The sequence below is a fragment of the Molothrus ater genome, chromosome 3 (genome assembly GCF_012460135.2).
Source record: "Molothrus ater isolate BHLD 08-10-18 breed brown headed cowbird chromosome 3, BPBGC_Mater_1.1, whole genome shotgun sequence".
Classification (NCBI taxonomy): domain Eukaryota; kingdom Metazoa; phylum Chordata; class Aves; order Passeriformes; family Icteridae; genus Molothrus; species Molothrus ater.
In genome coordinates, this window is record NC_050480.2 from 5,836,822 (window position 1) to 5,849,362 (window position 12,541).

Here is a 12,541-nt window from a genome sequence, read left to right on the forward strand (position 1 = left end):
AGTCTCCTCCAGGCTGAACAGACCAAGTCACCTCAGCTGCTCCTCACAAGGATGGCTCTTCACCATCTTCGTAGCCCTCCTTTGGAAGCTCTCTAACAATTTTAAAGTCTGTTTTACATGGCAGCGCCCAAAACTTGAGGTGAGGTCGCCCAGTGCAGAGCAGAGAGGAACAATCCCCTTCCTCATCCAGCAGGCGATGCTGTGCCTGATGCACCCCAGGACAGGGTTGGCCTGTGTGAAAAACGCCAATCACTTGTTTTTAAAATTTTAAAAGTTAATAGTAATAAAATGGTTATAAAAATAGTAATACAATTAGAGTAATAATAATTTGGACAAATTGAATTAGGACAATATGAGACAACAGAAACAAAGAGTTACGGACGTCCAGGTACCTTTTTCTGGGTAGCATAAGCCCGAAAAAGGACACAGTTAACAGAGGATTAACCCTTTAAAACAACAGCACGTTGCATATTTATACACTTCATACATGATGCATAAATTCCATTCAAATACAGGATTCTGTCTGATCATCATCAACTTCTTCCTTCTAATCCTAACAGCATCTTCGAGGCAGGAAGAAGTTGGTTTCTTCTGATAAGAGGGCAATAAATTCTTTTTCTCTGAAAGATTCAGGTGTCCTGGGGCTGCTATCTGGTGAGAGTGCTCATTCCTTTCTAAAAAATCCCACTTACATAGTTCTTATTTTAATTACAAAAGTTACCTTTTAATCACAAGACTACATTTATTATTAAAATGTTAATACAGCACTACTAATCAATACATCAAAATACATATGGTAAATATCTGCGTAGAGCCATATAATATGCACTTTTCACAGCCTGTCTGGAGAAAGTCAGAGGCTCTGATCAGCACCTGTGCCCTCTGCCAGAGACTGCTCCTTGTAGCAAGTGCCTGTTGGGGATGCAAGACGAGAGTAATGAAACACAAACTCCGCAGCATTCTTGAATTCTGCATGCACAGCAGACGCACCTCCTCTCCTCTCCTCTCCTCTCCTCTCCTCTCCTCTCCTCTCCTCTCCTCTCCTCTCCTCTCCTCTCCTCTCCTCTCCTCTCCTCTCCTCTCCTCTCCTCTCCTCTCCTCTCCTCTCCTCTCCTCTCCTCTCCTCTCCTCTCCTCTCCTCTCCTCTCCTCTCCTCTCCTCTCCTCTCCTCTCCTCTCCTCTCCTCTCCTCTCCTCTCCTCTCCTCTCCTCTCCTCTCCTCTCCTCTCCTCTCCTCTTCTCCTCCTCGCCGTGTCCCATCGCCCCGCTCCACACGAGGGAGCGCTTACAAAGCGTTCGGACTCGCTCTCTGAGCTCCCAGCCTGAAAATCCAACCTGCGGCTTGGGAGGATTGGCCAAAGCAAAGTGACACAGATATTAACACTGCTAAAGCTGTACGGAAATGGCACCGTGAAGATGCTTCTGCAAATGCAGCCCTGCAGCCTTCTCTGCTCTGGGCCCATCACTGGGACGTGAGACAATTCTGACCACCAGTGGTTGGGTCATTTCATCTCTGCTTTAAAATTAGGGAAATCAAGCAAAGAGAGTGGGACACCCCCACCACTCCCCCAGGGGGCCTGGCACTCAGCTTCCAGTCAGTGAAGAGATCTGCATGTGCTGAACACTGGCTTTGAATTTACTGACCTCTCTTGCCTGGGCCACATGGGAGGGATCTTCTGTGGCAATGTTCCTCACTCGGGGCTCACCAAATGTGGTGCTGTTCACAGGGGTCCCAGGACAAGGGAAGGACAAGAATCTTGACTCCATGTTTCAGAAGGCTCATTTATTATTTTATGATATATATTATATTAAAACTATACTAAAAGAATAGAAGAAAGGATTTCATCAGAAGGCTAGCAAGGAAAGAAAAGGAATGATAATAAAATCTTGTGACTGCTCACAGCCTCAGCACAGGTGGCTGTCATTGGTCATCAAGTAAAAATAATTTTCACATGCTGGGGAAACAGTTCTCCAGATCACATTCCAAAGCAGCAAAACATGGAGAAGCTGGAGCTTCTCAGCTTCTCAGGAGAAAAGATCCTGGCAAAAGGATTTTTCATAAAATATGTCTGCAACAATCTTCTGCTTGAGCAAGCACAGCACTTGCGGCTGAGGGATGCCCAGGGCTCCTTACAAAGGGAAGCTCATGGCACCAGGCCTTGATGTGGTCACCAGGACGGCTGTGGGGTCTCACATGGAGCAGTGGAGGTGTGTGCAAGTGGCAGCCATTGCCTTACACCAGGGTCACGCTCTTGTCACTGAACCAGCACTGGCTGAGCCATGGCTGGGTCTGGCTGCCACTGATCTCAGGATGGATCAAACCTGAAGCAACAACAAGAATGTGCTGCCCTACTCCTATTGCTGCTCCAAGCAGTGACCTTGGAGGACAGTGGACACTTCCCTGCCAGGGTCAGTGCAGGCAGTGAGCATCTGAGTGACTCCCTGCTCCGAGGAGGGCAGCAGACCCTGTCACCAGGAGCTGAGTCTGGGCAGTCTCTGCCATCCACCAGCATCTGTACCCCACAGCCACTTCCCAGCACATGAAAAGTGCCTCGGGCCAGTCGCCCTCCTCTTGGCTCCTCCTTCCCAGCTTGTGGTGAGCGCTGGGATCCCACCAGGCACTACCAGGAGCGTTCCCTGTGCACGCTGGAACTACAGTGTCTCCCCTTGTCGCGCTGGTGGTGGTGACGTGCCTGCTCTCACAGCCCTGCAGCCAGCACAAGGCAAGGAGCCAGGCCATCTGCACGCAGGCAGACCAAAGGGGAAAAAAAAAAATAAATAAAAAGGATTGCAAGCATCCAGTGCCAGCGTGGCACAGCCCAAATAAAAGGTTTGCAGATGCTGCTCAGGCAGGATTAGGCCTCCAATGTGCTAAGTCTCGGCTCTCAGTGAGCCTAATTGCTGCTGCAATAAGCCCTGGCTGGTCCTTTCCTGAACCGTGCTCCCCACAGCCCCCCCAGCAAACTTTTTTTTTTTTTTCCCCTGCAAAGCTTGTATTTGCCATGCATATGTTACCCCTCCCCCCGGCAGCCTGGAGGGGTCTGGCCAAGCAAAGGAGGGGAAAAGCAGGAAATCTGCACGTGCCACTTACTGCTCTGCTCTTCCCAGGAACTGCCCCCCCTCTCTCCCCCTGTCCAGCCTGGAGCTGCATCTGTGAGAGCAGCCAGGCCCAGCAGCAGAGGCAGGAGCAGGGACAGCATCAGTACCTGGCCCACACACCCCCTGAGCTGTGTCGAGACACTTTCCAAATTGGAATTACTCAGATTTTAATAAAACCTTTTGATAATTTTCCGTTATGTTTTGGCTGGTAGATGAAACTGGAGGTGTTCCAGGAGAGCTGTTGAGGCATGTGCATGGGCCAGTTCAGCAACTGCCATGAGATGTGTCAAAGGAAGGTATAAATTGCAATACAGAGCATGAAAACCAAAGATACACCACAATTTTATTTATGGATGCGTAATAAATAAATGGTGGACAATACAGGAAGAGCCACATTCAAAAATCCAGATTACTAAAGTGCTTTTAGACATAAATATAGGGTGACCAAGAAACAGCTCTGACATTAACACTTTTTACAGACAATTACAAAATATCTTCTTATGTCACTTCACAAAATTGTTTAATTGCTCCAGGGTACTATGGCTTGCTTTTCAAAAAGGTTTGTTCTATCATGCATAGTGTGGCAAGTGACATTCAAGAGTGTACAAAATCATTGCATAAACAAGAACCTCCTTACCCCCTTCTCCCAAATACGAGTTAAGGAAGATACACAGTGTAAATCCAGTGATAAGGCTGCATTGGCAGGCTAGATCCTCAGGGAATATAAACCTGCCTGGCTGTCAGGTTACACCAGCTTGAGGATGAACCCCACCATGTTTAAAAACCCTGCTGCTCCTCGAGGTGGAAGATTTGTGTGCTCGGCGTGGAAGGACTCGCACACGGGCTCCGCACCGGGGTGGAAGCGCTTGGAGAAGGCGTCTGTAAACTCCTGCACCATCCTTGCCCCTGCATGCTGGAGGAGGGAGCAACTCCCAGCGTGTTGCTCCTCTTTGTGCTTCTGGCTAGCTGGGGGAGTGGTCCCAGCACGGAGGGGAAGGAAGGGGGCTCCTCCCCAGCAGCAGTCAGCGCTGACCACAATGCGCTCCCGTCCTCGCACTGCCCCCGTCCCCTCTGCCACCCTCCACCCTGGCTCTGCTGAGAAGTGAACAGCTTGAAAGTGAGGGGACGAGGGGGTGTGTGTGCCCAGTTTTAAAATGCCCTGAATTCGGATAAAAGTTCCGTTATTTAAGGGAAAAAAAAAAATCAATAAATCAATAAATATTATGGTCTCGCCAGGACGCTGTGAGGTCTGGCCTCCTCCGGGGCAGCCCAGGCTCAGTGGTCCCTGTCCTTCTGCTCTGTGGGGGGGTCCCCGTTGATGTACTGCCTCAGCACACCCCTCTTCTCGTGCTTGGCTGTCCTGGAGAGGTCGATGGCTATGTCCTCCGAGTCTTTTGCAGCCCAAGCTTGTCAGAGCCCTTCTGGGAGCTGGCCTGCGTCCCTTTGAGTTCCTCCTCCTCCTCCTCCTGCTCCACTCGCCAGCCATCTGCCAGCTTCTCTTGGCTCTCTGCCTTCCTGCTTACCTCCATGGATTTTTTGTGCATACCTTGCAGAGGGGAAAGAGAAAAGCCAAGGGCACTGGTTGCTTATCTCTGCTTGGGACGGCTCAGAATCACCTCCTGAATTACTGCTGCTTCCCACAGTTCTTGCCTACATCCCAAGGAAAGCTCTCTCTAACTACCAGCCTTTCCCATCCCAGAGCCCTGCCACCTGCCCTCTGCAGCCCGAGGGGATGGCTTGTGGCAAAATTAGTCTGTAGCTTCCCTGTAGCAGGGAAGGCTTACAGGGAGAGATGTGCTGTAATGACCCATTCCAACCTGGAATGAGCAGAGGGTAGCTCTGAGGTAGCTCTGAGGTATCTTCAGTTTAGGGGCAGGTGGTGGTGACTTCTTAGATGCCTTGCAACTCCCATGCTGCCTGAGTGGTACCCACCCACGTGCAGGCACCTGTCTGACACAGCAGTGAAAGGTTTTCCTTTCCCTAGCTGCTCTTTGCAAGGAGGAAGCGGAAAACCTGAGGGCACTTGGCAGCCTACGTACAGCTCGGGGCCAGGGAGGCCCCATTCCTTTCTGGAAAAGGGCAAGGGCAGCCGTATGAAAGAAGAATCTGAGCCCTGATCCCGCCAGGTTGCCACTCACCCAGCAGCCACGGGGCGCAGGATCCCACCAGGCCGCTCTTGGCGGAGTTGAGGATGGACTCGGGCAGGGGGATGGAGTGCCGCACCATGGCGCCGTACAGGCCGTACTCGGCCATCACGCTGCTCCGGCCCCAGCACTTCTCCCGCTTCCGCCACTTGGCTCTTCGGTTCTGAAACCAAACCTTCAGGGGTAACAGCCAGGAGAGCACGGAGGGGTGGGGTTGGGGAGGAGACAGCCCCCGAGGAGGCCGGGTGTGCAGGGCCCGTGGGGTATGAGGGAATGTCCATCCAGGGCGAGGTCAGCCGTGAGGGTGCGTGCAGGGTTGGGTGTGCAGACACCGTGTGGGGAGGGGTGTGAGGGAGGGCACACACGTGGGTGTCAGAGAGGGGAGGAAGGGGGGGAGAGGGAGCACATGTTAACATCAGGCTGGTCGTGACACAGGAGGGTGATCCCAGCCAAAGTCACCCGACGCTGCTCCGCCTGCCCGCAGGGCCTCCCTGCCTGATCCACAAAGCACCAACCTCTCCAGAAAAAGGGCTCCATAATGCAGCCACCAATGATGACAGAAGGTGCTCGGGTCCCTCTTCCCACCCCACTCCTCTATTTGAAGGTTCAAGGCAGTAGATATAACCAGGCTGCTGCCCAGACCACCACCTCATTGTTAAGCCACTGAGCTGTTCCATAGGGGAGCAGGATCAGGCCCTAAAATGCCACGTGTCCCTCAAAGGGGCAAGCTAGTGAGCAAGCTCCTGTGTCACAGCTTGGCCCAGCAGCTCCAAATTGCTCCCAGCTCCTGCCTGAGTGGGAGGACAGAGCCAAGTTGCCAGCAAAGAGCAACTGCTGGGGCCAGCTCAGTGCCCTGGTTCTGCATGTCCATTGGGAGGCTGTTCGATGCCAGCAGGCAGAAGCCGAGCCTCCCCCCAGGCGCCCTGCAGCGTTTCGGCGCCACCACGTTCCCACCACCTGCACCCACTGCCACAGAGCACAGGAGACGGCCGGGTGCTGGCGGCCCGCAGACTCCTCGGGAGAGAGAGGATCGCTGCAGCCACCTACCTGTATCCTGTCCTCCGGCAGCTCCGTCTTCACAGCCAGCATCTCCCGGGCATACACGTCGGGGTAGTGCGCTTCATTGAAAGCCTTCTCCAGCTCCTCCAGCTGGTGAGCTGTGAATACAGTCCTGCCGAGAGGAGAGAGCATCCTGTCACATCGTCCGGACCCTTGGGCAAACAGCGAGGCTGGCAGCACCCCCACGCTGAGGTTTTCCTCCGGAAAATCCTCCCCCCACCCCAGCTGCAGCCCTCCTCTTTCCTCGTTTTCCTCCCTTTATCCCCCTTGGGGATACCGACCGCGCCAGCCTGGGGAGAAGAGGAACAGCGAGAGGATGGTGGCAGCAGGAGGAGGTGAGAACGGGGACACAGCCAGGCTCCGGGGCGCTACCTGTGCCGGCGCTTCTTCCTCTTGATCTGGGAGCTGGACATCTTCAGCTCGCTGGCGTCCCCAGACAGGCTGTCCTCATCTGGCAGCAGCAAGCGGGAGGGGAAGAGTCACGTTCCCGTCGAGAGCGGGGCACCCGAACGCAGCTCCCCGAGCACGGTTCCAGCCGCCCGCGGGGAGCGGGCCCGGGGCTCGGAGGGGTTCCCTCCCCCAGCTGAGCCCGCGGTGCCGCACCGCTGATGCCATCCCGGGGCAGGGGGTGGGAGCCCGCATTGCCGGAGGGTGAAAGGTGAAAGGCTCGGCATCCCGGCGGGCCGGGCGGCACGGGAGCCGCACCGGCGGGACGATGGTGCGGGGCAGCCCCGGCAGCGGCTCGGGACGGGGGTCCCCGTGCGCGGCCACCCTCGACCCCGACCCCGCTCACCGGAGATGTTCTCCTTGTGGCGGCGGGCGGCAGGCGGCGGCCCGGGCGGCGGGCGGGGGCCGCGGGCGGGCAGGAGCGGCAGCGGGGCGGGCAGCAGGCACGGCGCTCCCGGCCCGCCCAGGCTGCACAGCAGCCCCAGCCCCAGCCCCAGCGCCCCGCCGCCCTCGTAGCCACCGGCGGTGGCGGCCGGGGGGGGCCCGGGGGGCGGCTGCAGCTCGGCTTCCAGCCCCAGCAGGTCGGTGATGGCGAAGCCCTTGGCCCGCAGCCCCGCGCCTCCCGGTCGCGCCGCCGCGCCCGGTGTCACCGGCACGGGCACCGCCACCGGCCCCGCCGCCGCGCGTCCCCCCGACGGCTCCGCCCGGCCCGGCATCGCCGCCGCCGCCGCCGCCTGACCCGGCCACCACCGCCCGCCGCCCTTTTTATCGTCCCGCCGCCGGTCCCGGCTCCAATCACACTCCAGACCGGCGGGGGGGCGCTCCCAATCCCGGGATTAACAGCCTCGGTCCCCCCTCCCGCCCGCACAGCTCCCGCGCCCCTCCCCCGGCGCTCCCGGGCCACCGCCCGGCCCCCCGCCGCCCCCTCTCGCCGTCCCTCCCTCCGCTCCCCTCGGCCCCCGCCCCTCGGTCCGTACCACCCCCGCCGGCCCCCTGCGGTTGCGCTCGGACCCTCTCCAGGACCCCCTCTCAGTGCCCGTCCCGCCCCGGCCCGGTCACCCTGTTCCCCTCCATGCCCCATAAATCCGTCTCACATCCCCTTGGGTTCCCTCTCCGGGTTTCCTCCTAGGAACTCCCTGCTGTGTCCCTGTGTCCCCACATCCCCTCTTCCATTGCACAGCAGTACACTTCCCAGTACCCCCATTCCAGCCCAGGACTCTTCAGCCCCACATCCCAGATGGGACATCCCACTGGGCTCAGCAGCCTAGAGACGGGGATGGGAACAGGCAGGAGCTGCTGGGCAGGAGCCTCCCCTGACCCCATGTGTCTTGGCACCCCGGCCAGGGCCACCCCGAGGTGCCTGGCCTCTGTGCTCCCTTTTGCTCCCAGATTCTTGCACCTGGACTGCAATTTTTTTCCCTCTTCCCTTCATCTGTTGATGGAAATGATTTACAACCGGCTTACATGGGCTGCCTGATCCAGGCCTTCATTGGACGGTCAGATTAACCGAGGGTCCTTCTGATAAAGATAATTACAAGGGGACTCCGCATTAACTTTGCATTATTAAAGAAAGACCCAAATCTCCCATCGCAAGCTGTTCCCAGGATTAGCAGAACAATAACTTTCATTTAGGATAATTGCCGTGGCCGGCACTGGGGGCTGGCGGGGGGGACCCTCTGGACCGTCGTGCTTCTCACCAAGAAAGGCAAATGGGTGTGAGGGGACTGGGAGGTGTGGAAGTGTGACCACCAATTTGGGGTGCTCATGTGCTTGGGATGAAGGGATGCTCGGGGCATCCCCACCCAGAGCTGCCCCCTGACCGGACACAGAGCACCCCGGGATCCCCTTGGGCATCTTCGCTTCTCCAGAGTGGTTTTGCTGCAGTTTTGCTGGAATAGGAGACTTTCACTGCTAGGCAGGGAGGATCTGCCACAGTAATTAGAAGTCATAATCCGGCCACCACCCACAACAAATTTCCTGTTCGAGCAGATATTAGTGGTTAAAACCCTAATTTTTGATGTTGTCCCAGAATCAGCTTGATTTCAGCAGTTTACATTGAGGCTGAGCTGTTGGGAGAGATGATGAAGCCTTAAATATGCATATGGCCTAGGCATTTGGAAAGTTTGGGGATAAAGCACGTATAATTGCTCCTAATCAGTTTATGAAACATAAAAGCTCAAACCCAAGAGAAAGCCGATAGATGCAGAAATGGAAATAGCGATTAAATCTCCCCATGCTGGCAAGGTGGCCTGGATATGGCGCTGCCTCCCAGGGCCAGGGTGAGCGAGGCCGTGCCCTGGGGGACAGGGACACACCCGCTCCCGGGACAGGACACTGGGATGGGCTGTGGGGACACTCCTGCTGCACCCCCAGCTCCCCCAGCCACGGTGGAGATGGGCACCTCCACCAGTCCTTTGGACAATAAATCAGTTAAAGGATATCTTGATATATGCTCATCAGATAGGATTAGCTGGGATTAGACTAATCAGTAAATGTTTCTCTGCTCATTATTTTCTAAGGAAGATTTTCAGCTGATTCTCCGACGCCGAAAGATTATTAATCGCTTAAAGAGCAGAACATCAAACATCGCCCCTTGCTCTAATTTCCCTGGGGTTTGCCCCCCCTCTCCATGGGCAGGGTGCCTGTGCCAGCCAGCCCAGCAGCCTCAAGGTGCCCCAGCAGCCAGAACCTCCATGGGGCTCTACCAGAGCAGCCCAAGGCCACAGGACCCCGGCCTCGGTGCAGGCCCATGTCCCAGGGGGTGAGCGCTGCCTGCAGCTGATGCTGGAGCACCCCTATCCCTGCTGCACTTTGCAGGACTAGGGACACAGCCAGGTGGGACAGTCCCCAGATTGTCCCCTCCTCCCCATGGCTGCTCCAGCACCGTGTCAGACACCTGCCATGACCTACAGGATGGAGGGCACGCGTGATGGGATGGATACCTGGAGCTGTCCCACTCAGAGCCCAGAAACAAGCCTTGGAAGTCCTTAGGGGATTACAGACACACGCAGCATTTTGTCAGACCCTCCTCAGCTGATGATAACTCCAGAGCCAGCATTTGGTGGGTTTTTGGAGTCCCTGTCTTCTCTGTGGGCTCAGGGAAAGCCCCAAAGGATGTGCACTCATCCTGCAACCACCTGCTGTAGCAACGAGGAGGGGGCAGCAAGGAGAAGGTATTGAAGGGCCTGGTTTAGGGGATTAGTAATGGGATAAGACAGCTTTCACCTCCCTGGTTTAGATATGAATCAGGTCAATAATAAAGGACCATCTGACAGTTTCAGGCAGCTCGGGGTGGAAGAGGCTCCTGTGCCCCAGGCTGGATGGAGAACCCATCTCCAAAAGCGCAGCTCTTACTGCACACCCACCCGTGGTACCTGCACCAGCAGTCACTGCCCAGTCCTCCTCCCCAGCTCCACAACCCTACACCTTCTGTGTAGGGCAAGCTCAGCCAGCCTGTTGGTGGCCATGGTGGGCCTTGCACAGGTACAGGGTGACCCAGAGGTGGAGTGCAGCAGGGTGAGCAGCCAGCTGATGGCAACACAGGCAGTGTGGCAAGGGTGGGAACCTCAACAAGCATGGACAGAAGAAAAAGGGCTTTTCTTCTGCCTCCTCCACATCCTGCTGGGAACATGGGGAAGTGCTGGCTGTTGTGAAAGCATTGTGTCTGACACATGGGTGAAAAGGAACTGAGAAACAGGCCATAGCTAAGGGAGAAGGCAGCAAAGACGGGGGTGTTGCAGCCAGTCCCATTTGCCTTTTGCAAGGCTAAATCCCCACCTCTAAGTTACAGACGAGCCTCCTCCTTGCAATGCAGGCAATGAGACTTTCCTCAGGCTGCAGCAGGGCTCAGTGGTGGATTGTGTGCACACTCCTGGCCAGGTAGGAATGCATATCTGTAGTGGCCAAGTACCAACCATTTTGGGGTGATGGATTTGCAGAGGCAGGCAGCGTGAACAGGTTAAAAGAATCAGGGAACCTGTGCTCCCTGCACTGTCAGGCTGTGGGAAGTGCTTTGTTGGCAGCTCCACAGGATGTGGGTGAAGCAGAGGGTTTGCAGGCTGAGCACAGCCACAGCTGGCCACGCACCACCTGCTCAGTGCTGTAGCATCACCAGCCCAGCTGACTGCAAGTGTTGTCAGCCCTAATTTGGCACGGGAGGGTCCCTTTCCTTGTCCACACACCCCAGAGACATCCCTACTAATTCCTCTGCACAGATTTCTGTCTTAAGGCATTTGCCTTTGATTAAAACCAGAAGAGCAGTCACGGTTTAAGTGGAGTTTAAGAGCAAACCATGTGCTGCTGCACAGGGCGCTCACATCTGGAGTGTCACAGATTTAATCAAACTGCTGGGAAGTGCCACATGCAGACAGCTGTCACAGCAGCCTGGAGCCCATCTCCTAATTAATTCCCAGCCAACACAGGGCAAACAAATGGCCAGCAAGGTGCTGCACCTACAACATCAACTGTGAGCATGGCTGGCAGTTGGTGAGCGAGCAGAGCTCACCCTGTGCATCTCCAAGGAGCTGTAGGTTATGTAGCCCATGGCAAGAGGAGGAGCCTGGGGCTTGTTCCAGAGGTGTATGTATGGGAACAGGAGGGACAGAGTGCTCAGGAAGGAACCCAGATGGAGCAGGCACGACAGCGGTAGCTCCGATTTCTGGTTGCTCCTTCAGCTGCTGCTTTTTGCTTCCCCTCCTTCTTGCTTCTGCCAAACTTGTTGCTTTCTAGTACCATTTATCTGCCCATCTCACATCCCCGTGGGCAACCCCCTCTTTTCCTATGCAGGATGTGTGAGCTGGAACACACAGCCCTCCCCAGAGATGCTCTGCCTGGTGCTACCCAGGGCCCGGCACCTGATGCAGGCTCTGGGCTGCCACAGCCTTAGGCAAGATCTGGGCAATGGCAAAACAGGTCAGGCCCAGACTCGGTTCTCCTTGGTGCTCATTCACAGCTCATTAAAGCTAATTGAAATGACTACCAAAGCTGGGTCTATGTGGGTGTTTGGAAGCTCTGGGCACAAGGCACAACTAGGCTGGGAATATCCAACTGTGAGGAGCCCCAAACTAGCCGATGGACTGTCCACTCCAATTAGCCCCACAAAAGAGCTATTATTCCTTTGCACTATGCTTGTCTGATTAATTTATCTTATTATTTTTTGATCATTCCTCCAAAATGTGCTAATTAAACAGAAATCATCAAGTCAATTAGAGAAACTCTCATTAAAGCCGAAAAGAAAAGAAAGTATCGGCAGAAGAAAAACGGCTGTGAGGGTCCCAAACACACACAATAGCTGCCACATTCATTAAATCAGCAACTCCCAAAAGAGGGGTAGACACTGTCCCACTCTGGTCTGCGCCCTGGAAATGAAACTTCCCAAGAGACAGAGTCAGATTCTCCTCTCCCTCTCCTTCTCCCTCTCCTCTCTTTCCCAGCTCCCAGCTCAGGAGCAAAGTGAGCCCCCAGGCAGCACCTTCTCCATGTTCACACCCAGCACCTCACCCAGCAGAAGCCTTCCAGAAAAATGCTTCCCTTTGCACCTCCCTCCCCTGCCCAGGAAGCAAGACACAGGAAAATCCAGGTGAACATGCTAAACAATGATTTCAGCAAGTAAAGAAAGGGAGATCACAGTTTGTTCTGACCCCAGAGTGGCAGAGTGTCCAGCTCAGCTCTGGTGCTGCCCAGCCTTTGCATTTGCAAACCAGTTCAGCCATGCCTAATCACAGGCACTGTGCTCTGAGACCTAACAGAAGCACTTCTCCTTTAATTAATCTCCAAGTTTGCTATCTGAGTGCT

General features: G+C 55.4%; 1 protein-coding gene across 1 annotated transcript; it reads right to left on the bottom strand.

Annotated features, from left to right (window-relative positions):
* Nucleotides 1-4,333: 4,333 nt before the first annotated feature.
* LOC118685367 (visual system homeobox 1-like) lies at nt 4,334-7,464 on the bottom strand. Its single transcript, XM_036380868.1, is given in 6 exon segments — nt 4,334-4,498; nt 4,501-4,644; nt 5,237-5,417; nt 6,290-6,413; nt 6,674-6,752; nt 7,095-7,464. Coding segments are annotated over 6 exon segments (1,023 nt in total). The 3' UTR covers nt 4,334-4,373.
* Between the last annotated feature and the right edge of the window lie 5,077 nt (nt 7,465-12,541).